The 24,012-nt window shown below is 48.1% G+C and overlaps 1 protein-coding gene across 2 annotated transcripts; it reads left to right on the forward strand.

Moving 5' to 3' along the window:
• Positions 1-738: 738 nt before the first annotated feature.
• On the forward strand, positions 739-23,402 carry TMEM38A (transmembrane protein 38A). Of its 2 annotated transcripts, XM_079917036.1 has the most exons (6): positions 739-906; positions 16,260-16,416; positions 16,675-16,859; positions 19,143-19,230; positions 20,946-21,063; positions 21,843-23,402. In XM_079917036.1, exons 1-6 carry the CDS (start codon positions 783-785, stop codon positions 22,068-22,070), a joined length of 900 nt encoding a protein of 299 aa, XP_079773162.1. In that variant the 5' UTR covers positions 739-782; the 3' UTR covers positions 22,071-23,402. The 2 variants fall into 2 exon arrangements, with proteins under 2 accessions (XP_079773162.1, XP_079773163.1); XM_079917037.1 differs by lacking the exons at positions 739-906; positions 16,675-16,859 and having other exon boundaries at positions 16,177-16,416.
• Positions 23,403-24,012: the final 610 nt, after the last annotated feature.

Below are 24,012 nucleotides of genomic sequence, written 5' to 3' on the forward strand. Positions count from 1 at the left end.
GGCTGGGCTCTCGGATGCGGCTTCTAGAGAAACGGTGCGCCCTGATCACTGAAATGCATAGGGGAATGAGTCCTGATGCAGTGGGCTCTACCGGGCATGGACGCCCCGACTGTTGCATTCCAAAAGGGCCTCCTCCTGGGCCCCACGGAAGGCGGGATCCCCACTAGGCAGGCACTACCCGGGGCGGGGGTCCCGACTGAGCGGTTCCCTAGGAGGACGGGATTCCTTGCGCGGCACAGAAGTCATGATTTACAGAGGGCTGGGATCATGACAGCTCGATAGAGGACGGGGGTCCTGACCGAATGGACCCTATGGGGCACGGGAGTATGTGGTTCACAACTGATCTGGTCCCACGGGGGATGGAGGTCCGGATCCAAGGGCTCCACAGAGGACTTGGGTCCTGATCAGCCCCACAGGAACGCGGTCCTAATTGGTCCGTCCCGCCTGGGTGGGCTCCGTGGGGAACGGATCCCGCCCCCCTCCAAGGACAGATCCCCTGTCCAACTCACACTCCACGGGGACCCCGCACCCCGCCTGGCTGGGCTGAATGGGGTCGTGATGGCCCGAGGGACAGTGTGGGACATTGGACCGACCGGCCTCCATGGGACTGGAGGGTCCCACCACCCGCCCCAAGGCCAGCCAGCGGTCGCCCCTCCTCTCCCGCGGGGGCAGGGTTGGGGGCGGCGCCTGGCGGGCGGGGGCGGGTCCAGCGGGGGGGGGGGCGCAGTTGCAGGCGACTGGACTCACCGGGCCGGGGGCTGGGGTGGGACCCGGCGGGCGCCATGGAGCTGCTCTCGGCGCTGAGCCTGGGCGAGCTTGCGCTCAGCTTCTCGCGGGTGCCCCTCTTTCCTGTCTTCGACCTTAGCTACTTCATCGTCTCCATTCTCTACCTCAAGTATGAGCCAGGTGAGCCAGGGCCGGAGGCTGGAGAGGACTGGCATTCCGGGGCGAGGGACGGCGGTTTACCCAGGGGTCTGGAGAAGGGGAAAGGCCTGAATCGTGGGGGAACAGTCCCAGGGACCGGTTTGGGGAAACAGGCAGGTGCTGGGATCATGGGGTTCTCCCATACGGGGCCGGACAGAGGGGAGAGACAAGAGAGAGGGCAAGGAGAGAAGCTCCTGAGATTGTGGCGCTGGGGGAGGGGAAGCAGATGCAGGCTGGAGGAAAGGAAAGGAATGTGATTGCTCAGAGGAGAGGGAACAGGTGCTGGGGAGGATGCAGGGAGAGAAGGTCAGGGGTCCGAGCAGGGTACGGTCGCAGGAACTTGGGCGAGGGGCGTAGGTCGTGGTGAGGGCGCAGGCGGGTCGGCTCTGCTGGCCTGGCCAGACGTCCTAGCTGCCCGCAGCCGTGACCTCCCTCCTTGCCCTTGGAGCGGGGAGCCAGAACGGCAGCTGAGTGTCTATATAAGGGCTGGCAGTGCTGGGAGCTGTGATCAGGTTCAGAGAAAGTGACACCGGTGCCCCTTCCCCGCTGTGGCCCTGGGGCAACCTCCTCTCCCTTTCCCTGGGCCAAGGCTCTGCTGGATCTCGGAGCCCAGAGGGAATTCTTCCAGGTCTGGCCCGGATCCTTTTCACTTACTGAGCAGTACTGGCCCTAGGGCAGGATGATTTGGGGTCAGCCTCCTCCCACCAGCTCCAGACCCTCATGGAGAATCGCTGGGGGGAAAACCCAGCTTCTTGGATTGTTTTTTTTTTTTTTTTGAACGATTTTTTTAAATGATGGTAAATGGCTTCCTTAGAATGCATTCTATTTTTATACAAGGTTCTGGGAGTGTTTCTTGTTCGTCTCCTAGTATTTTAATAATTCTAGCACACCAGCAAACTAAATGGACAGTAGAATTTAGCTTTAGAAAAGACCAATCACCCGAAACTTTGTGATCTTTTCTCGCACTTAGATGTAAATTATCACTGTATTCTCTGGAAGTAGCTTTTTTAAAGATGATAAAAATAGGTGTTTGTGTATATTTAAAAAAGAAAGAAAAACGAACTGAAAAGCCCAAAGGAAAAAGGGGATAGTTACAGTTGACATGGTGGCCACCATTCCAGACCTCACTTCTCTGCATTTATACCCCTGTAGTTACGGATGTAAATGCACAGTCTTATGCAAATAAGATCAAACTCTGCCTGGCAAGTGTTTTTGTTCCATTTTATTTTAGCTCGTCCACATGCCAGAGTCTATTTCTTTAAAGGCTCTTCTGAAAAGCAGTTACTTTGCAAAGCAAAATAAGCTTTGTATTATCTTAGCCTGAACATGGGGCTGTATTTCCTGTCTGCAGATGAATTCCTGGTGGCTCAGGCCAGTCCCGTGGGCAAGTACAGAACCTAGCACACATTGGGAAATCGAAAATTGTGAAGGGCAGCAGCCCAGTAGGGATGTAGGACACAAGTCTCGGAAGGAAAGAGGTCTCTGGGCTGGCTGGGAGCATGCAGAGGGGTTGGGATATTTCTGCTGGAGTCACAGAGTAAATCACCTGAACTTGAAGGACTGCAGCCTGAAGGTTCCTGAAGGCTGAAAGGGTTCAGTGGTTCTGAACCCCAGCAGCACATTAGAGGCTCCTGGGGGTTCTTAAACCCCCATCTCATCTCCACTCCAGACCAATAGAATCAGAATATCTGGGATAGGGCCCTGGCATGCTCGTGTTTCAAGCTCCCCTCCCCCAAGGATGCTATATGCTGTCAAGGTTGAGAACCCCCTGGTCTGATCAACATTCAGCTCCCTCCTTTCATAACTGGGGAAATAGGAAATAGAGGCTAAGCTAATTTACATACACAATGAGCCTGTGGTCCCAGGGCTGGTAGATGACAGCCTTGGAATTCGAACCCCGGTCTGCTTGATCCCAAGAATCACTGCGATTGCTCTGGGGTACTTGCCTACCCTTAGAAAAGGGAGGCATTGGACTTAGCTGTTAGTCCCCCAGTTTGGTATTCCTGCTAAGCCTCTCTAAAAGTTTCTTCTCAGAATCTGTGTGCTGATTGCAGGACCAGTTACAGAATATGTGTGACCCCTTGTACAGAAATTAAGAATTTTGTGAACCTGAGAGCCAAGCTGGCTTTAAGGAATAATCTTCAAATTGGGAGTCAGTTCTGCTTCTCACAGTGAGTAAACACCAGGCTGGTTGCTTTGCTTACATGAGCTTCAGTTTGCTCATCTGTGAAATGGGTTCATTGGTAAAATAATCCTGGACTCCCTTTCCTGGCTATTGTGAAGATCTGTTGAGAACTTTGTCAGTAGTCAGATCTAAGGCACTTGTGAGAGGTAGTAGAATTATTTGTAAGGCATGGGGCAATGTGTTTTCCAGGATGCAGGCATTTTCTGGGTCAGGCTTTTGTGAGAATCCTGAATGAGGATGAAGCACAAAGTGTGGTCCTCAGGTGAACAGCATCTGTGGCCCCTGGTTAAGAAATGCAGAATGCCAGGCTCCCCACCAAGACCTGCTAAAACAGACTCTGCATTTGAACAAGATCCCTGTAAGCATACTAATGTTTGAGAAATGATGGGCTAAAAGAGGCTGGAGCTCCTTAATAGGAAAGGGAGGGCCAGGTCTGGCTCACCTCTAGGACCCTTAGCTCTATGCAAGAAGAAATAAAGAAGTAGTGGATGCTGGCGGCATGATTGAAGGAATGAGTGAATGAATGATTAAATGACAATCCTGGCTACCTTAAGCCCTGACCCATGCAAAGAGCCTTCCAGACCAGTGGTTCTCAAGTATGGCTACACATTAGAGTCACCTGGGGAGCTTTTAAGACTCTTGTTGTCCAGGTAGCACCCCTTTATCATTAGAATCAGAATCGCAGGGCGTGGTACCATCATCAGTATTTTTTAAAGTTCCCCAGATGAGAACCAGCTCTGCACCAGTGTTTCCCAACCTCAACACTAATGACAGAGACAGATCATTATTCTCTGTGGCAGGGGCCGTCCTGTGAATTTCAGGATGTTTTGCAGCATCCCTGGCCTCAACCCACTAGATGCCATGAGCATACCCCAGCTGTGACAAACAAAAATGTCCCCAGGGAATTTCCTGGCAGTCCAGTTGTTGGGACTCCGCGCTCTCACTGCTGAGGGCCTGGGTTCAATCCCTGGTCGGGGAACTAAGGTCCCACAAGCCATGTGGTGGGGCCATAAAAAAAAGAAAAAAGTGAAAAAAAAAATGTCCTCAGGCATTGCTGGTGTCCCTGCGGGGGGACACACTTACCCCCACTTAAGACTCACTGATCTAGACTGAGTCTCAAGCCCTAATGCTTCCAAGGGCCAGGCAGGTCATATATGGAAAACAATAAGACAGCCAGGTGAGGACTGTCCCCAGGTGAGATCCAGCCATGTGCATCTCTCCCTGATTGGGGCTAGAACCAGCAGAACTAATTTTTCAAGGGAAGCTAGAAATGTGATTTGTAGCTCCCTATGTTTATATGTTAGCTATTTGAACATGTCTTTTCTTTTTTAAAATTAATATAGACAGTTTTTTAGAGCAGTTTAGATCCACAGCAAAGTTAAACTGAAAGTAGTTTCCATATACTTTGACTACCCACCCACACCAACCTCCCACACAGCCTCCACCACCATCAACATTCTGCACCAGAGTGGAAACATTTGCTATGGTCCATGAACAAACATTATTGTCAACACCATTATTGTCCTATTACCATTATTATCAGGTATTATCAACATCATTATCAACTAAACTCTGCAGTTGACATAAGGGTTCCTTTGTGTTGTACGTTTTATGGATTTTAACAAGCGTATAATGACATGTATCCATCATTGTAGTATCATGCAGAATAGTTTCACTACCCTGAAGCTCTGCCTATTCATGCCACCCCCCCCCTTTTCCCTCCTCAAACCCCTGACAACTTCTGATCTTTTCACTGTCTTCATAGTTCTGCCTTTTCCAGAATGTCATAGAGTTGGAATCATACAGTATGTAGCCTTTTCAGACTGGCTTCTTTCACTTAGCAAGATACATTTAAAGCTCCCCTATGTCTTTTCGTGGCTTGGTAGCTCATTTCTTTTTAGTGCTGAATAATACTGCACGATACAGATGTTCCATGGTTTAATTATTCACCTATTGAAAGACATGTTGGTTGCAGTTTGAACATTTAAAAACTACGGTGGGAGCCAAAGAGAACTGTTCCTTGATCTCTGGTTTGAACTATAAGCTTTTTGAGGGTTGGGGACTGCTCACCCTCCAGCCTTTTGAGGAGGGGCTACTATTCCATTTTACAGTGGGGGAAACTGAGGAAGAGAGCTGAGCACAGAGGCTTGGGAGAGGGTAACTTTCTTAGAGAAACTCTGTGAACACACTTCCTATGTTTGGACCTCACACTAAATAGCGCAGAATGGCAGCAGTGCTAAAGGTGCCCTGGGAAACCTTCTAGCACTTCCTGGCCATCCACAGACAGGACACCGACCCCCAGAGAGGGAATGTTGTGGAGCCCATCACAGGTCAGAAGGAGGGTCCTGATAGGGGTTTCTTCCTTCCTCCTTAGGCAGACCTGATTTTTATAAGTCCATCCACTAAAATTTCCACCCACAGGTACTTTCCATTTCAGTTCAGTTCCAGAAATAACTCTCATATAATTGTTAAACACTAAGCAATTTCTTTTCATCTTCGCAGATGCCCTCTGAAATGAATGATAGTGCCGGGTGACCAACTCGCCCACATTCGCCCAAGACAAGCACCCAAAGTCCCAGAAACCCCTCAGCCCCAAGCAAACCAGGACAGTTGGTCACTCTAGACAGCATCCTCATTCTACACATGACTAAACTGAGGCCCAGGTAGGGGAGTGAGCAACCAAACTCACCCAGTGAGAGGGGAGTGCTTTGGTGGCAAACCTGGAATTGAAACCCACATTCTGCTGCTTCTGGGTGCTGCCCCAAGTACTCAGCAAGAGAAACCAAAAAGAAGCATGGCAAAGGGAAAGAGCCAGGGGGCAGTTTCTTGACCACTGCCTTGCTGTGGATCCTTGGGGCAGGACATCCCCACCAGCCTCAGTCTTCTCATCTGTAGCAATGGGTAGACTCATCCCGTCCTTCTAGGGTTGCTGGGAGGGTATTGATAATGAAAAGAAGTTCACAGACGTAGAAAACAAAATTGTGGTTGCCCAAGGGGAAGGGGGGCAGGTATAAATTAAGAGTATGGGCGTAACAGATACACACTACGGTATATAAAATAAACAACAAGGGTTTACTGTATAGCACAGGGAACTATATTCAATATCTTGTAATAACCTATAATAGAAAAGACTGAAAAAGTATACACAGACAACGTATAACTGAATCACTTTGCTGTACACCTGAAATTAACACAATATTGTAAATCAACTAAACTTCAATTTTTTATTTTATTTATTTATATGGCCACACCACGCAGCTTGTGGGATCTTAGTTCCCCAACCAGGGATCGAACCCAGGCCCTTGGCAGTGAAAACACGGAGTCCTAACCACTGGACCACCAGGGAATTCCCTTCAATTAAAAAAAAATGCATAATGATGATAATACGCAGAGCATTGAATCGTCAATATAACTTGGTGGAGGGAGTGCTTTCATTCTCCCTTTGACAACAGAGGAAACAGGCTTGCGGGGGAGAGGGGGCGAGGGGCGGTTATTTGCCCAAAGCCATGCCAGAGTGAACAGCAGAGCCAAAACCCAGGCGTGTGACTTTTCTACCAGGCCTCACTCATAGTGAGGAGCCTACTTTGTTCCCGCAAAACCCAGGCTCCCATCCCCACCCCCACCCTCCCTGGCCTTATGGTCCCAGAGGGCACAAGAAAGACCCTGGAAAGAATTCAACCCCTGGGGGTTATTTTTAGTTGCAGAGGTATCCATTTCTGCAAAACATGGGTGCCTCACCTGACCCGGACCCTGTAGGACCCACCAGCTGCTCTAAAGGATTAACTCTCAGCTGGCGGCGTTTTAAATAGATGCCCCAGAGGAGAAAAGAGAGCATTCGGCTTCATAATGGAGGAACTTGGTAGATGTTGAGACTCAGGATAACCTCGAGGGCGGGGAGAAGATGCGCTTTGGGCTTGTGACTCCAGGGTGAGACTGAGGGGGGAAAATTTGATTCCAACCTCTACTAGGAGTTGGGCAAAGAAGGGATTAGGGTTCCCACCTGACAGAAGGAAAGAGCTGGAGAAAGAAAACAATGATTTGTCCAAGAACACGTGGTTAGTCAATGGGGGTGGTAAAGAGAAAGGGAAGAATGTTGCTGACTTACTCTGAAACAACTTTTATGAGACGTGTTTCCTGATTATAAAATGTATATGCAAGAAAGTGGATAAATAACTTGCAATCTGTTCCTATGGTGGAATACTATACAGCAGTGAAAATGAATATTACCCTTGAAAATATTGTGCTCAGTGAAAGAAGCTAGATGCCAACGGCCATGTCTTATGATCCCACCTATATGTAATGTATAAGTTCAAGAACATTTTTATCACTTCCAAAGGAAGCCCTCTCCCTATTAGCAGTCACTCCCCATTCCCCCCTCCCCCAGTCCCTGGCAACCATTAATCTGCTTTCTGTCTCTATGGATTTGCCTGTCCTGGACATTTCATAAAAATGGGATCATACGTTCTGTGGCCTTTTGTCTTTGGCGCCTTTCACTTAGCATGTTTTTGAGGTTCATCATGTTGTAGCGTGTATCAGAACTTCATTCCTCTTTAAGGCTGACTTGTATTCCATTGTGTGGATGGACCACATTTAGTTTATCCATTCATCTGTTGATGGACATTTGGGTTATTTCCACCTTTTGGCAACTGTGACTAGTGCTGCTGTGAACATGAGCATGAGTCTTCCAGAACCTAGTGATGGGTTCTTGTGCATAGGGCAGCATGGTACCATGCTGCCTACCCTAGGCTATGAGACCTCCTGTTCCTGGACCCCCATCCACAGCCATCAGAGAGGGGGCAGGCAGTGAGGGGCCCATGAGGGGGCTTGGTACAGACTGTGGAGCCTAGTGTGATGAGGCGGGAGAGTACCCCAAGTCCTTCTTGCTTATCAGCTTTAAGGGCACCCTTGTTTTTTTGCAGTTATGGTGATTAAATATTTCAGACATACAGAATAACTATCCCCACTGACACCTCCGTACTCTCGCCGTACACAGACTTACCAGATGTGAACGTAGATTTGCTTCAGATATGGGTTTTTTTGTTGTTGTTTTTTTAAAGAAATAGTGGCAGGCAGAGCTAACCCCATCTGTTCCTCTCCCTCCCTCTCTAGATGTGACCACTGCCCTAAAGGCAGCCTATATTCTTCCCATGCCTCTATGTATACCTTTACCACCGTTTATGTATCTATGAACTGCATGGAGCATTTTGTGTTGTTTTACATATATACATAAAATATACATAAACATAATCATTTTGCAATCTAACCTTTTGACTCAGCAATAACGTTATGGGATCTTATCCATGTTGATACATCTAGAGCAGGGGTTCTCAGCCAGAAGGGAATTTGTTCTCAGGGGATACTTGGTAATATCTGGAGACATTTTTGGTTGTCACAACCAGGGTGGGGGTGGGCTACTAGCCTCCAATGAGTGGAGGCCAGGGATGTTGCTTGACATGCTGCAGTGCACAGGATGGCCCCCACTGCAGCAGAGAATGATTCTGCCCCATACATCAGCAGTGCTGAGGGTGAGGAGCCCGGATCTAATTCATTTTTATATATCTCCTCTGCGATATTCCATTTTGCGTGACTCTACTCCCTCACTAAGAAACAGTAGACTCCACTTTTCTCCTGTTGTCACAGTATGGCAGTGAAATCCCCCTCCCCGTGTCTCTTTGCCCACATGCACTAGTTTCTTTTGAGCAAACAGTGAGGAGCAGAATTGCTGGAGCACAGGCGACTCACAGCTTCTGGCTTCCTCAGTATTGTCAGATTGCCTCCAAGCTGGTTATGCCTGTTGACCCTCCCAACTGTGTGTGTACAAGGGAAACCTGGGCTTTTTCCCTCTGGAGGAGGGGCAGATAGTCCCCTCCCCACTTCTCTGTGAGGTTGACAGATTTGAGAAGAAGGCAGCTCCCTCTATGGAGTACAGTAGACTTCATGTTTCTTTCCCCAACACGGGCTTAGAACATTGGACATCAAACCCAGGAAAGAGGCTTGGATGCCATGTTGAAAGGTGTGGGGTCTGTGTGGCCCTGGCTTGGTCACTTGCTTTGCTGGATATCCAGCCCATGCCGACCTGACCAGTATATCTGGCATTGAGTGCCCCTTAGCCCTTAGGTTTCCTCTCTCCTCCCCCTTCCACCTTCTCCCATGCTCTCCCTTTGCCTGGATCATCTTCACCCCTCCACCCCCGTCCTCTAGGAAATCCCTGCTCATTTTTCAGATCTCAGCTTAAGTGCCACTTCCTAAATGAAGTCTGACCTCCTCAGCTGGGACAGTTCCCCAATTAAACCCTTCAAAGCACCATGTGTCTCTCCCTTATGAGGTTTAACCTTCATTTGTGGGATTATTTAACCACGTTGCCTCTCTACCACACTGTGGGCCCCACAAAGGTAATGCCTGAACCAGCTCTTGCTTATAGCTGCATCCCCAGTGCCTAGCAAGAGCCCAGCACGTGGTCAGAGCTCAAAAACACTCACTGAATGCCTGGGTGATCTTGGGTAAGCCACTGACCTTGGGGAGACTCTGTTGCCTCATCTGTCAGATGCTATGTTAATTTCCTAGGGCTGCCATAACAAATGACCACAAACTAGAGGGCTTAGAACAACAGAAATTTATTCTCCACAGTTCTGAAGGCCAGAGTTCAAAGTCAAGGTGTCTGGTTCCTTCTGGAGGCTCTAGGGGAGGATGCTTCCATGCCTCTTTCCTGGTTTCTGGTGTCTTCCGGCAATCCTTGGCATTCCTTGGCTTCTACATACATTACTCCAGTCTTTGCTTCTGTCTTCATATCGCCATCTGTATGAATTTCCTTTGGCTGCCATAATGAAGTACCACAAACTGAGTGGCTTAAAACGGAAATTTATTGTCTCACCGTTCTGGAAGCTAGTAATGCAAAATCAAGGTGTCAGCAGGGCCATGTTCTCTCTGATGGTTCTAGGAAGGAATCTTTCTATGCCTCTTCCTAGCTTCTGGAGGTGGCTAGCATCCTTGGGTTCCATGGCTTGTAGATGCATCCCTATAGTCTCTACCTCCTTGTTTATTTGGCCTTCTTCCCTGTGATATGTCTCCTCTTATAAGGAACACCAGACATTGGATTAAGGCCCACCTAATGACCTCATCTTAACTTAATTACATCTGCAAAGACCCTATTTCCAAATAAGGTCACATTCACAGATACCAAGGGTTAGGACTTAAACATATCTTCTTGTGAGTTCAACTTACAACACTTTCTTCTTTGTGTCTGTGTCTCCTTTTTTTGTCTTTTATAAGAACACTCTCATTGGATTCAGGACATACCCAGATGCTCCAGGATGATCTCATCTCGAGAGCCTTACCTTATTTGCACCTGCAAAGACCCTATTCCAAATGAGGTTTTGAAGGACATGAATTGGGGGTGGGGGGTGTCCCTCCTATAACTCACTATAGGCAGGGACATTGATCCCTACATTACCTGTGGTTGAAAGCCTGGGCTCTGACGCTGAAGCCTTGAGGATGGTGTGAAGGTATGTAGTTGCCTGGGACACAATAGTAACTCAATTAAAAAAAAAAGAAGTAACTCAATAAATAAAGGGAGCAGGGGAAGTTGTTGTTATAATGTAACCAAAAGTGCCCAACACAACCTCAGTGCCTAGGAGTGTTCAGTCCACATTTGCTAGAATGTAACCTCCATGTGGATAGTTCTTTCACTAACAATTATTTATTGAGTAACTACCATGTATCAGGCACAGTGCCAAGCACACGGGGTCAGGGGAAGGGGGTGGTTCAGCAGCAGATAAGACTGATAAGGTCCCTGTACTCACGAAAGGATTAAGATCAAGTCAACTTGTTGAGTGTATCAATAGTATATACAGGTATTTATGTGAGTAGCTTCACACTTAGTACACAGCATAAAGAGGCCAAGCGTTCAGACTCGACACTTTAGAGACAAAAGGCATCCGATCTCTAGAAACAAAGAGAAACTTTCCCCCCAAACTCCCAAAACCTGAACTAATTATTTCTTTTGATTAGCCTTTTGACTAATAGATTACATATTGTAAGCTTGTCATCTCACATCCACACTGAGTAGAGTTTTCATTGGATTAAGTAAATTGTTTATTAAAGAGAGGCACTGGGGAATACTACTTGGCCATAAAAAAGAATGAAATAATGCCATTTTCAGCAACAGGGATGGACCTAGAGATTATCATACTAAGCAAAGTAAGTCAGAATGAGAAAGACAAATACCATATGATATCACTTACATGTAGAATCTAAAATATGACACAAATGAACTTATCTACAAAACAGAAAAAGACAGATGTAGAGAACAGACTTGTGGTTGGCGGGGCGGTGGTGGGGGGTGGGGGAAGGGAAGGTGTGGGAGTTTGGAATTAACAGACGCAAACTGTTATATATAGGATGATAAACAGCAAGGTCCTACTGTATAGCATATATAGCACAGGGAAGTATATTCAATATCCTGTGATAAGCCATAATGGGAAAGAATGTAAAAAATAATGTTTATATATGTATAACTGAATCACTTTGCTGTATAGCAGAAATTAACACAATATGGTAAATCAACTATATTTCAATAAAATAAAATTTAAAATAAAACTTAAAAAATAGAGTCATTGGTACCAGCTCTGGCTGTGAGAGCTAAGTAGCTGTGTCTTATGACTTAATTCTAAATTCATTCTCTGGAAGATGAAACTAGTGGGGGAGGGAAGGAATCAAATGATGAAATAAGTTGTCACACCAGGAGACACCCAGGTTCCAACTCAGGGGTGTGGCTCTAGAAGATTAGGACAATAGTAGCATAAAGATAGAACCTAACTATCTCAAAAGATTCAAAAGAATTTGTCCATTTCTTCCTTTTGAATCTTTTGAGATAGATAGGTTCTATCTTTATGCTACTATTGTCTTAAGATGCAGATCTACTAGAGAATGGACTTGAGGATATGGGGAGGGGGAAGGGTAAGCTGGGACAAAGTGAGAGAGTGGCATGGACACATACACACTACCAAACGTAAAATAGATAGCTAGTGGGAAGCAGCCGCATAGCACAGGGAGATCAGCTCGTGCTTCGTGACCACCCAGAGGGGTGGGATAGGGAGGGTGGGAGGGAGGGAGATGCAAGAGGGAAGAGATATGGGGACATATGTATATGTATAACTGATTCACTTTGTTATAAAGCAGAAACTGACACACCATTGTAAAGCAATTATACTCTAATAAAGATGTTCTAAAAAAAAGATACAAAAGACTTAAGTGTGTAGTATAAAGTGTATTTGACTAATAGACATTAATCCTGTACCTCTAGTGTTTTTTGTAAACGTGTTTTTAAAGAACTAGACCCCCTGCCTTCATTTTAATTTGGGATCTTAAAATACAGTTTATCTTGAAAGAGTTTAAGACTCATAAGAAATTGCAAAAATGGGTTCTTTTTTTTTTTTTCCTGTGGCCATGCCACAGCTTGCAGGATCTTAATTCCCCAACCAGGGATTGAACCCCTGGCAGTGAAAGTGCTGAGTCCTAACCACTGGACCACCAGGGGAGTCCCAGAAGTTGCAAAAATGGAGCAAAGAGTTTTCAAGTCCCCTTCACCGAGCTTCCCCCAATGACAGCATCTTACCTAATGGTAGCTCATTATTTAAACATGAAAATTGGCGTCAGAATAATACCATTAACACCAACTACAGACTTTATTCAGCTGTTTTTACATGCACTTTAAAAAATACCGTCCTTTGAAATTTTATCACATGTGTAGATTGGAGTAACCACCACCACGATCAGGATTACAGAATGGTTCTGACACTCCAAAGAAACTCCCCTGTGATGCCCCTCTATAGTTAGATCTTCCTTTGAACCCTAACCCCTGGTAACCACTGATCTGCTCGCTGCCACTCATCACTATGGTTTTGTCACTTGGAGAATGTTATATAAATGGAATCATACGCAGTATGTAACCTTCTGAGATTGGCAGTTTTCGCTGAGCGTCACACCGTTGAGATCTGTCTGGGTTGTTTTGTGTATCCCTGGTTTATTCCTTTTTCGATACTGAGTAGTATTCCATGGTACAGATGTACCATGGTTTGTTTATCCATTCACCCATTGAAGCCATTTGGGTTGTTTACAAATAAAGCTGCTATGAATATTTGCATGCACGCCTGTGTGAACACCAGATTCTCCTTTTCAAACAAAATCTTATGCCGAACTCTGAGATGAAGCAGTAAACGAAGTTGTGCTCTGGTTGAAACAGGGGAGGAAGACCCAGGACATACTTGCTCGGTTTCTCCTTTGCCCCTGCAAACCCTCACGGTTCCCAGGAACACAGTTTGAAAACCATTGCTCTTGGGAGCCCATCCTCTCAGACCATGGAGGTCTTGGGTTATCAAGGCTGCGGGATGTCAGGACGTGGGCCAGTTCATTCCCCTATCTCTGTGGTGCTCAACTTTGTTGCACAAAGGAATCACCTAGGAGCATTAAAAAAATCCACAAGCCCAGCCACATCCCACACCGACAAACCGAGACCCTCTGGGATGGGAAGCAGGCATCAGGTGTTTGTAAAGTCCCCAGGTAACAGATGTACAGCCAAGTTGGAAACCGATGCACTGAGCCATCTTCCTTAGGTGTGGGGTCCCTATTTCTGTTCGCTAAGTTAGTCCAGTGTTTTGCATTTTCTTGCCTTGGGTTTATAAGAAGACTCAATTTAGTATCATTTATGAATGTTTATCCTCAGTTGCAGAAACTGTGAACTGTTACATTTTTTTCTTTGTTATCCTTTTATTTTTTAACAGCTTTACGGAGATGTAATTCATACACCACCCAATTCACCCATTTAAATCATCCCATTCACTGGTTTTTAGTATATTCACAGAGTTGTGCAACTATCTCCTCCAAGCTGGATCCTCTAGCTTTTACCCTCCCATCTCCCCCATCCCCTCCAGCCCTAAGCAACAATTAATCTACTTTCTGTTTTTCTATGTGAAAAATTGAATAAAGTACTAAAACCAAAAATGGGGTGGAGTCCACATAGTGGTGAGAGCCCAGAGTCGGGAGTGAAGGGCTCAGTAGAGCAAGGAAGCCTTCCTGGAGGAAGTGGCATTTGTGCTTGGCCATTTTTTCTTGTGTCTTTGTTCCTTCCATGCTGCTAGCATGGGATGCCCTCTCTCCCTCCTCACCCTGTTAGTTTAATTCTGCCTTCAAGGACTCCATTATTCAGCTTTGCTCATTGCTCTTTCTACACCGTTCCTCACATGTGGGCATGCCCTGCACTGTCCCCTTCGGTACCAATACCTGGTGACTTCCCTCTGCACTGATGGCTCTCCCCCAGCAAGATAGGGCTCCGGAGCTCTTCAGCTCCACCTTTCAAATTTCTTCTGTGCCTTCCTATCTGGGGCCAACCAAAGCTCTTTACTCAGCAAATGAACATTCTCCATAAGAGCACAACTTAACAACAGAAGGACAACCCAATTTTTTAAAAAATACACAAAAGACTTGAATAGACATTTCCCCAAAGAAGATATAGGAATGACCAATAAGCACATGAAAAAGTACTGAATATCACTGATCACTAGGGAAATGCAAATCAAAACCACAATGAGATATCACCTCATACCCATCAGCATAGCTATTCCTAAAAAACAGAAAACAACAAGTATTGCTGAGGAGGTGGAAAGGTTGGGACCCTTGTGCATTACTGATGGGAATGTAAAATGGGGCAGTTGCTGTGGAAAACAGTACGGAAGTTTCTCAAAAAATTAAAAATGGAATTAACATTTGATCCAGCAATTCCACATCTGGAATATACCCAAAAGAATTGAAAGCAGGAACTCGTGCAGATATTTGTATGTTCATGTTCTTAGCAGCACTGTTCTCAATAACCAAAAGATGTAAGCAACCCAAATGTCCACTGATGGCTGAATGGATATGTAGAATGTGGTAGATCCATCCAATGGAATATTATTTAGCCTTAAAAAGGAGAAAATTCGGACACATCTTATGACATGGATGAACTTTGAGGACATTATGCTAAGTGAAAGAATCCAGTCATAAAACAACAAATACTGTATGATGCCACTTACATGAGGTCTATAAAGTAGTCAGGTTCATAGAGACAGAAAGTAGAGTGGTAGGCATCAGGGACTGGAATGAAGGAGGAATGGAGAGTTAGCGGTTTTTTTGGCTGCGTTGGGTCTTTGTTGCTGCACGTGGGCTACCTCTAGTTGCAGCGTGCGGGGACTACTCTTCGTTTCAGTGCACGGGCTTCTCACCGCGGTGGCTTCCCTTGTTGCTGAGCACCGGCTCTAGGTGCACGGCCTTCAGTAGTTGTGGTGCACGGGCTCTAGAGCGCAGGCTCAGTAGTTGTGGCACATGGGCTCTAGAGCGCAGGCTCAGTAGTTGTGGCACACGGGCTTATTTGCTCCATGGCATGTGGGATCTTCCCAGACCGGGGCTTGAACCTGTGTTCCCTGCATTGGCAGGCGGATTCTTAACCACTGCGCCACCAGGGAAGTCTGAGTCAGTGTTTAATGAGGACAGAGTTTTAGTTTTGCAAGGTGAAAAGCTCTGGAGATGGATGATGGGGATGGTTGCACAATAACATGAATGTGCTTAATGCCACGTTAGAGTGGTACATTTTATGTATATTTTACCATGCACACAAAAATTTTTTAAATAAGGAGAGACCAAAAGTACAGGTATAAGCTTATAGGGATCTTGGCATCAGCCCAAGGCAGGAGTAGCCGCGTCAAAGCTTTCCCGACTGCGTGTTGTCCTGTCTCTTCAAGCTTCAGTCTCCTCATGGGTATAATAAGAGTGATCACATGGCTGCAGTTATCAATGAAGATTTAATGTCCTTCCTATAAATGCTAAACCCAGTGTCTGAAACCTGGGAATGCTTGCTAATGAGCTGGTGTTATTGTTATTGCCACCTCTCTGAGCTTGGAGGAAAGAGCCCCAGCCTGGTTCTGCCTTCTCTCTGTGTGACCTCAGACATGTGTGCACCCTCTCTGAGCCTTGGTTCTTCCTCTGAAATGGGCAAACTGCAAGGCATTGGGTGGGCACTCTCTGAGGGCAGCTGAATTAGGATGGGCTGAACAGAGGGCATAACGGGTGAAGCATGTCCCAGATGCCCTGGTGATGGTGGGGGATGCCCCATGCCCCTCAGGAGCAGTCGAGCTGTCCCGGCGCCACCCCATGGCATCCTGGCTGTGTGCCATGCTGCATTGCTTCGGGAGTTACATCCTGGCTGATCTGCTCCTCGGGGAACCCCCGGTCGACTACTTCAGCAACAACTCCAGCATCCTGCTGGCCTCAGCAGTCTGGTAAGAATCACTGGTCTGGCGGGATGTGGGAGAGCAGAGCAGGCGGGCAGGGTGACCCTGCCACCTGGGATTGGGGAGGCAGGAGGCTGGAGGAACTAGAACCCACCAGCACAACCTCCACAGTGGTCCTGACCCACCACTTTCCACTGCCCAGCTGTCCTAAGCCCGGCAAGTGAGAGCGAGGGTCTGGACACAACCTCATCTCCGAGGGGCCCCAGGGTCTGTCTCCCCCTGAGGCTTGGCATTCTCTCCCCAAAGGTACTTGATTTTCTTCTGCCCCTTGGACCTCTTTTACAAGTGTGTCTGCTTCCTGCCGGTGAAACTCATCTTCGTGGCCATGAAGGAGGTGGTGAGGGTCCGCAAGATCGCCGTGGGCATCCATCACGCGCATCACCACTACCACCACGGGTGGTTCGTCATGATCGCCACTGGCTGGGTCAAAGGTAAACAGGACCATGATGAGAACAAGGGAAAAGCACCCCAGTTGAGAACCCCTGTTCAGTGGGACATACCGGGCACCCCAGCTGGCACAGCCATTGCTCTGGGCTAAGGGATGTCAGGACAGCCTCCTCATCAGTAGACACCTTTAGGGTAAATGAGAAGATTCTTCCAGAAATTTAACTATCAAAGGTAAATAGGACAACGAAGCAATGACAGCTGATGTCTCTAGAGCAGGATTTCTCAACTGTGGCCCTACTGACGTTTGGGGCTGGACCATTCTCTGTGGTGGAGGCCATCCTGTGCATCGTAGGATGTTGAGCAGCGTCCCTGGCCTCCACCCACTAGATGCCTGTAGCACCTACCAGTGTGACGACCTAAATTGTCTCTAGACATTGCCAAATGCCTCCTAGAGAGGAAATCATACCCCTGTAACTACAGAGGTTCTTACGCTTTGTGGACTACAGCCCTTTTATCAACCCAGTAAAGCCTACAGACCCTTTTCTGTTTTTTAAATGCATAAAGTAAACTATATAGGAGAATAAAGGAAGCCTATTATTTTAAAGTAGTTATAAATTTAAAAAAATATGCTGTAGTAGCTTTATCCATCTTTCCTAGTGATTAAATAGCAGACCTTACAGTGGCTCCTAGTAACTCTCAGACTTTTGAAGTGGTGTTGAGCACAAATGATATTTTGAAACCACCATCTGCAGCAATGGGAATGTGAAAAGAAAAAGATCCATGAATTCTGTTGGTGACAGAATCACAGACTTGCAAATCCTGCTGAGGTAACTGCCTCCCTTCATGATGGAAGGAAAGGCTGGATTTCAGTGAGGGATGTGACAACGAAGATGTAATTCTGTTTCCTGTCTGGGTTCATAGACTCCAGGTTAAGATCCCTGACCCAGGGCAAGTTTTGAGTTGAGGCCTTTGTGCATCTTTTCTCATTTGATCCTTAAGACTCTCCTTTAGGAGAAGGCTAACATCATCTCTTTTTACAGAGGAGGGAAATGAAATGACATGCCCAAGGTCACATGGCTATGGGGACACAGCTGGGTTTGACTCCAAGTCCTCTGAATTCAACATCCACTCTCCTAACAGCTTTGGAGCCCTCCTTTTTATCCTCCTCCATTTATGCTAAGAGGTAGACCAAGATAGACTTTGAGACAAAAAAATATTACTAAAAATATAGAGGGACAGTATATAATGTTGGGTCACTCCACTAAGAAGATATAACCATTATAAACATATACGCACCTAAAAACAGAGCACCCAAATACATAAAGCAAAAGTAGAGGGAAGTTAAAGGAGAAATAGATAATTCAACAGTAACAGTTGCAGTGGTGGACCAAGGAGTAAAAGGAAGGCAGGGAAAGAAGGCTTGAGCAGGTGCTAAACGCCACTGGGCACCGAATCTCTGCTTCCTGCTCACCAAAGTGGGTACCCCCCAAATGCCTGGGTCTAGAATCATCATCCATTGAGTCAGAGTGTCCTCAGTACCACTGACATTTAGGGCTGGATCATGCTCTTTGGTGGGGGCTGTCCTGTGCATCATAAGATGTTGAGGAGCATCCCTAGCTTCAACCCATTAGTTGCCAGTAGCAGCCCCCTCCCCAGTTGTGACAATCAAAAATGTCTACAGATACTGCCAAATGCTTCCTTGGGGGCAAAGTCATCCAAGATGCAAACCCCTGGTCCAGTGGTGCCTATCAGGCATCCCAGTTAGCACAACCACTCCTGGAGTGGGCGTCCAAGCCTCTTTAGCCAATACGTTTGGGGTAAATGGGAAGATTCTTCTAGAAATTTAACCAGAAATCTTGACATGGGTCTCATTCTCTCTCCAGGAAGCCTGTACTACAGAGCAAATTCCCCAGGGGTATGACATGCCTTCCAGAGGGCAAGTGGCTTGAAAAAGGTTGAAAGCTCAGAACCCAGAGAGAAGAGAGGCTGGGGGTGGGGAGCCCTCTGGAAGCCTCATGCACAGCTCAGGGTCCTGGATTGGGAGCATCAGGGCAGACAACCCAGATTTGTCCAAGACATACCTTGCAGGTGGGATATGACCTCGATTACTTCATGCTGGTTTTGCTCCAAATGTGCTGTGTGACCCTCAGCAAGACTGTCCCCTCTCTGGGCCTCAATTCCCCCACCTGCAACTGATGATCATACACCCCAGGCTCAGTATCCCTCTGGAGGAGACTCCAGAAGCAAAGAAGCTGCTTCCTTGGGAATTCAGCCAAGAACAGGGAGCTGGAGGTGGCGGGCTTGTTTAGAAGTACCCTGTCCCATAGGCTCTGGTGTCGCCCTCATGTCCAACTTTGAGCAGCTGCTCCGAGGGGTCTGGAAGCCAGAGACCAACGAGATTCTGCACATGTCCTTGTGAGTATCCCATCCTCCCTATTCCCTGGGCCTGACCCTGGGTTGGATACTTCTGGTAACTTGGAAGTCTCAGCCCCTGATTCTCCTTTCAGAAGCTTCCAGAGGCCATGGCTGGGGGACCCCGGAGGTAGAGCCCTAACACTACCTAGGGGACAGGGGCAGGCAACGTTGCAGGGTGATGAGACACTTGATTTGGGTTTTGAAGAGTGAATAAGAGCTTTCTGGCAAAGAGGGAGCTTCTGGACAGAGGCCAGCACCTCTGCCAACTCTCAAGTCAGAAAAAGAGCAACGATTCTGCCTGGTTCTGCGGGGTCAGGGTACAGATTGTGGGTGGGAAGTGAGGGATTCAGGATGTAGAACACAGAGCGTGGGTGAGGAGTGTGGCTGCGGCTAAGTGGGGAACATTGGGCAGGGCCAGATGGCAACATACAGGACTCCACCCAGGACCCCACAGGGCGTTTAGCCTAATACATTTTTAAAAGACCTAAAGGTTCAAGCTAGTTAAATTTTCTCCCAATCTACAATAACGCTGTTGCCATTAAAATATGACGACATTAAAAGGCTCACCCATATGCCAATGAAAACTAGCTTCCATTTCATATGTTGGAAAACATAACTTTATCTCACTTTATGCCCATGAGAGGTCTGTTCCCACACTCAGCTCATGGACAGGGAAATGGGGGCTCAGACCGTTGTGTCCCTTGCTACTAAGAGGGCAAGTGGCTTCCCCTCTCAGATTCTATTTCTGCCTCATCAGCTGAGTGTGAAGGCGCCCTCACACACATAACCCTCTGACCCTGGCTCCTGGTGCGTGCTTTGGAAATATCAGGTCGAATTATCATCATGAAGTATGTGCAGTGAGCGACAGACTTCAGAAACAGAAGTCACTGGTCTGTCTTCTGCAACAAGTCAAAATATCGGAAGCCTATTCTTCAAGGAAGAAAAGGAAAATTAAGAAGAACTGTGTGTTGTAATCTCACCTTCTGGGGGAGTGCACTGTTCAGAAATCCCCAAGACCACCCTCAGGTCTGACAATTTGCTAGAAGGACCCATAGCGCTTGGCCAAGCCATTATACTTAGGATTATAGTTTATTACAGATGAAAATTGGCAAAGGTAAAGACGTGGGGCAGCATCCAGGGAGAGACCAGGCGCAAGCTTCAAACTGTCATTTCTCAGTGGAACTGTGTGGACAGCACCTGTTTCTCCCAGCATCCATGCGTGACCGTATGCGTTGAAGATTGCCAACCAGTAGTGCTCCCCTGAGCCTTGGTGTTCAGGGGCTTTACTGGGGCTTGGTCACACAGACATAGCTGACTGCCTGCATGGCTGACCTCAGTCTCCAGTCCCTCCAGAGGTTCAGCGGATACCATGTGGCCCAAGACCCAACCCTAAATCACACCATTACCATCTGGTATGACCCCAAATCCCCAGGTAAACAAAGACACTCCTATCAGGCAGGACATTCCCAGGGCTTAATGGATACCTTCCAGGAGCAGGGAAAAGGAGAGACCTCTTTTGGGGCCAAGGTAGCTCTTTACTGTACAGGGAGATCCCCCGTCATCCATGTCACATGGGCACCTTCCCACCATGCACTCTGGAGAAGCTGGGATGGATGCTGGGACCAGCAGGGGTGGGCAGAGAAGGGGGCCTGGGACAGTGGTACAGAGGCCTGAGCCATGCAGAACCTCCCAGTAACCACAGCTACCTCCTCCAGCCCCACCAAGGCCAGCCTGTACGGAGCCATCCTCTTTACCCTCCAGCAGACCCGCTGGCTCCCAGTGTCCAAAGCCAGCCTCATCTTCATCTTCACCATGTTCATGGTATCCTGTAAGGTAAGCCTTCCTGTCCTGACGCCGACCCAAACCTCCCAGGCTGAGGTTAGGGAGCTTAGACTCATGGCCTTGAGTGTCTGGGGAAAGGACAGCCCTAAGGTCAAGGGGTGGGGAGCTTGTCAGTAGGTTCATGCATGGGAGAAGGGTATGAGAAGATTAGTGTCCAGCAGGTGGGGATGGCAGTGAGCAGAACAAGGTCTTCCAGGCAGAGGGCCCAGCAGGGGCAAAGGCCAAGATGGGGGCAGGAGTGTACGGAGTCTGTTTGGAGTATCAGGGCCTTGTGCCTCGGGCATGGAGAGCGGGCTGGACCAGGAATGGTGCTGGTCTGACCCTCAGGCCTTGAGTTAGGGTCACCCCCTACCCAGGAAAGGTCTTCTGGGGCCCTGCACTCTTCCCTCCCCGTGGAGCTGAGGGACTTCGCTGCTGGCTCCCCGGGAAGGGACCACAGGCCATCGCATAGGGAAAGGGAGTGAGCGACCCCAAGCCAAACACAGCTCCTCTCTGAGCCCAGGTGTGTGTGTGGGATACTCCTGGGGAAAAGGTGACCAACTGTCTTGGTGTGCCTGGGTTTTTAGCACTAAAATCTCGCCTCCCAGAAAACCCAGGACACTTGGTCACCTTCTTAGGGGTGCATGCAGCCAGAAGGCTGGGTCTGGGCTACCTCTGCCCTTCACCTGGCTGACCTTCTCCCTTTTTCCCCCCCAATCCCCCACTTTGCTTCTGCCTCATCCTCCCTCTGGCTCTGCTGCCTCTCCTGTCCCTCTGCCACACCACCTCAGGTGTTCCTGATGGCCACTCACTCCCACAGTTCCCCTTTTGATGTTCTGGAAGGCTACATCTGCCCTGTGCTGTTTGGGTCGGCCTGGGGGAGCGACCATCACCATGACAACCACGGTGGATCCCAGGGTGGCAGTGGGCCCGGCCCCTCGCACTCAGCCCTGCCCACCAAGTCCAAGGAGGAGCTGAGTGAGGGCTCCAGGAAGAAAAAAACCAAGAAGGCAGATTAGAGGGCAGCCCTGGGGGCATTCAGGGCACCAAGGAGAGGACCCAGACCCAGGACCTGGGCTCAGTTCTCCCCTCTCCAGGCCTCTACTTCGCCATCTACAAATTGGAGCCATTAGCCCCCCCTCCAGGGCTGATGCGGGGGTTAAATGAGATATGGGGGTGAAGGGCATTTGTAGGAATGGGGGGGTCCCTTCCTCTTTCTGCCAGGTCCCCATAGAGTTACAGCTTTTGTGGGGGGGAGAGTTCACAGAATCCCAGCAGCAGCTCCAGCCGGAAACCCTGGCCGTTATGTTCTTGGTTCTATTATTTCCTCTAAAATTACACCTTGACTCCAAAAGAATTTCAAGCCATGTTGAGGCTCACTCATTTGACGGACGTTATACTAAGGGTCTGCTGTAAGGTAGCTGCTGTGATTTCCACGTCTCTTCTTGCCGACTTCTCCTGGGCATCCCTGGGCAAGTTGCCTCCTGCTCTGAGCCTCGCGTGCCCCATCTATATAGTGGCTCCTCACCCCATTCTGTATGCAGGGGCTGATGTGAGGCTGGACGTGAACCAGATTTCTAAGCTCAGAAGCACAATGTAGGAGGGGAGGCCTTGGTGGATGTTCATTGTGCGTAAAAATGGCTTTGCATTTTAGATCTTTTGTGTTTGTGGACTGGAGAACCCCACAAGTTACTTGGCACAAAGGAGGCCTTCAGGAGACATGTCTAAGCCAGACTTGAGAGCATGGAGGGTGGGGAAGGCTTGTTCTCATCCTTGGCTTCAGGTTGTTCCTAAACCAAAGAAATGCAGCTGGCTGGTCAGGGGTTCCAAGATCTGGCTCTGTCCAGGGGCTCCAAGAACTCACGGTTGGACCTGGGAAGCTCCATGAGACCTCCCTCATGCTGTCATCCTTCATTGCCGCTCACTGAGTCATTCAACAAACACATGCCTACTATGTGCCAAACCTTGTGCTGCTGCTAGACAGGCTGGGAACTTGATTCAGGGTGTGCGAGGGGGATGGGAGCTGAGCACCCCTCCTGGCCATCTTCATCTCAGCCTAGGTCACCAGGACATCTGAGAGGGTAGGTGGGTTGGGCATGGCCAGTCTCAGATGGGGTTGGGGCCCAGACCAGGCCAGCTTGGGGCTGCCCTTTGTACACGATGCTGAGAGCATGCTCAGGGCATCAGCCTGCAGCTGTGTCAGAGTGGTGTGGGATTGTTGGGGTTCCAGGTGTTGCCCAGCTATTGGGAAAGTGCCTTGATCTGGTGATGCCTTGGAGCTAGGTGGGTCCTGAGGCTGTAGGGCCCCCAAATTCCTCCTTTTGCATGTCCATCAAGGCTCAGCGTGAAGGGTCAGCAAATAAATTTGTTGTGAAAGAACCCTGATGGCTTGTCTGATTCATTCTTGCTCTTTTGGCCTCACGGCACAATGGGAGTCCTGCGAACTTAGAGACGCGTGGAGTCTCCAGGAGAATGAGGCTCATGGCAGCCCTTGCTCACCAGTGGGAGATAGAGGCAGTGGGTGAAGTCTGCGGGGCTTGGAGTTAAGCAGAAATGGGTTTGATCCTCACTCTGCCATTGACAGGTCATGGGGCTTCCCCTTCTCTAAGCCTGTTTGCTTCTTGGGAAAAAGAGGATGATGATTATCACTGCCCTTCAAAGACAGGTGGGAGGATTAATGGGAGTGGTTGGGATTTGCAGCTAAGAGTCTGTGCAAAACCCTGTTAAAGAATGAAAGTCAAGCCACAGACTGGGAGAAAAATCTTTGAAAATCACACATCTGATAAAGGGATTGTATCCTGCGTATGTAAGGAATTCTCAAGACTCAATAATAAGAAAACAGCTCAACTTAAAAGGATTTGAGTGGACACTTTGTCATAGAGAATATACAGATGGTATAGAAATAAGCACATGAAAGATGCTCAACATCCTTGGCCATTGGGGAAACGAGTGGGAAGACAC

The sequence above is a fragment of the Stenella coeruleoalba genome, assembly GCF_951394435.1.
Source record: "Stenella coeruleoalba genome assembly, chromosome: 3".
Lineage (NCBI taxonomy): Eukaryota > Metazoa > Chordata > Mammalia > Artiodactyla > Delphinidae > Stenella > Stenella coeruleoalba.

Coding starts and splice junctions, on each gene's coding strand:
- TMEM38A (XM_079917036.1), top strand. CDS start 783: ATGGAGCTGCTCTCGGCGCTGAGCCTGGGCGAGCTTGCGCTCAGCTTC. Junction 16,860..19,142: donor CGCCACTGGCTGGGTCAAAG/GTAAACAGGACC, acceptor CCTGTCCCATAG/GCTCTGGTGTCGCCCTCATG. Junction 19,231..20,945: donor GAGATTCTGCACATGTCCTT/GTGAGTATCCCA, acceptor TACCTCCTCCAG/CCCCACCAAGGCCAGCCTGT.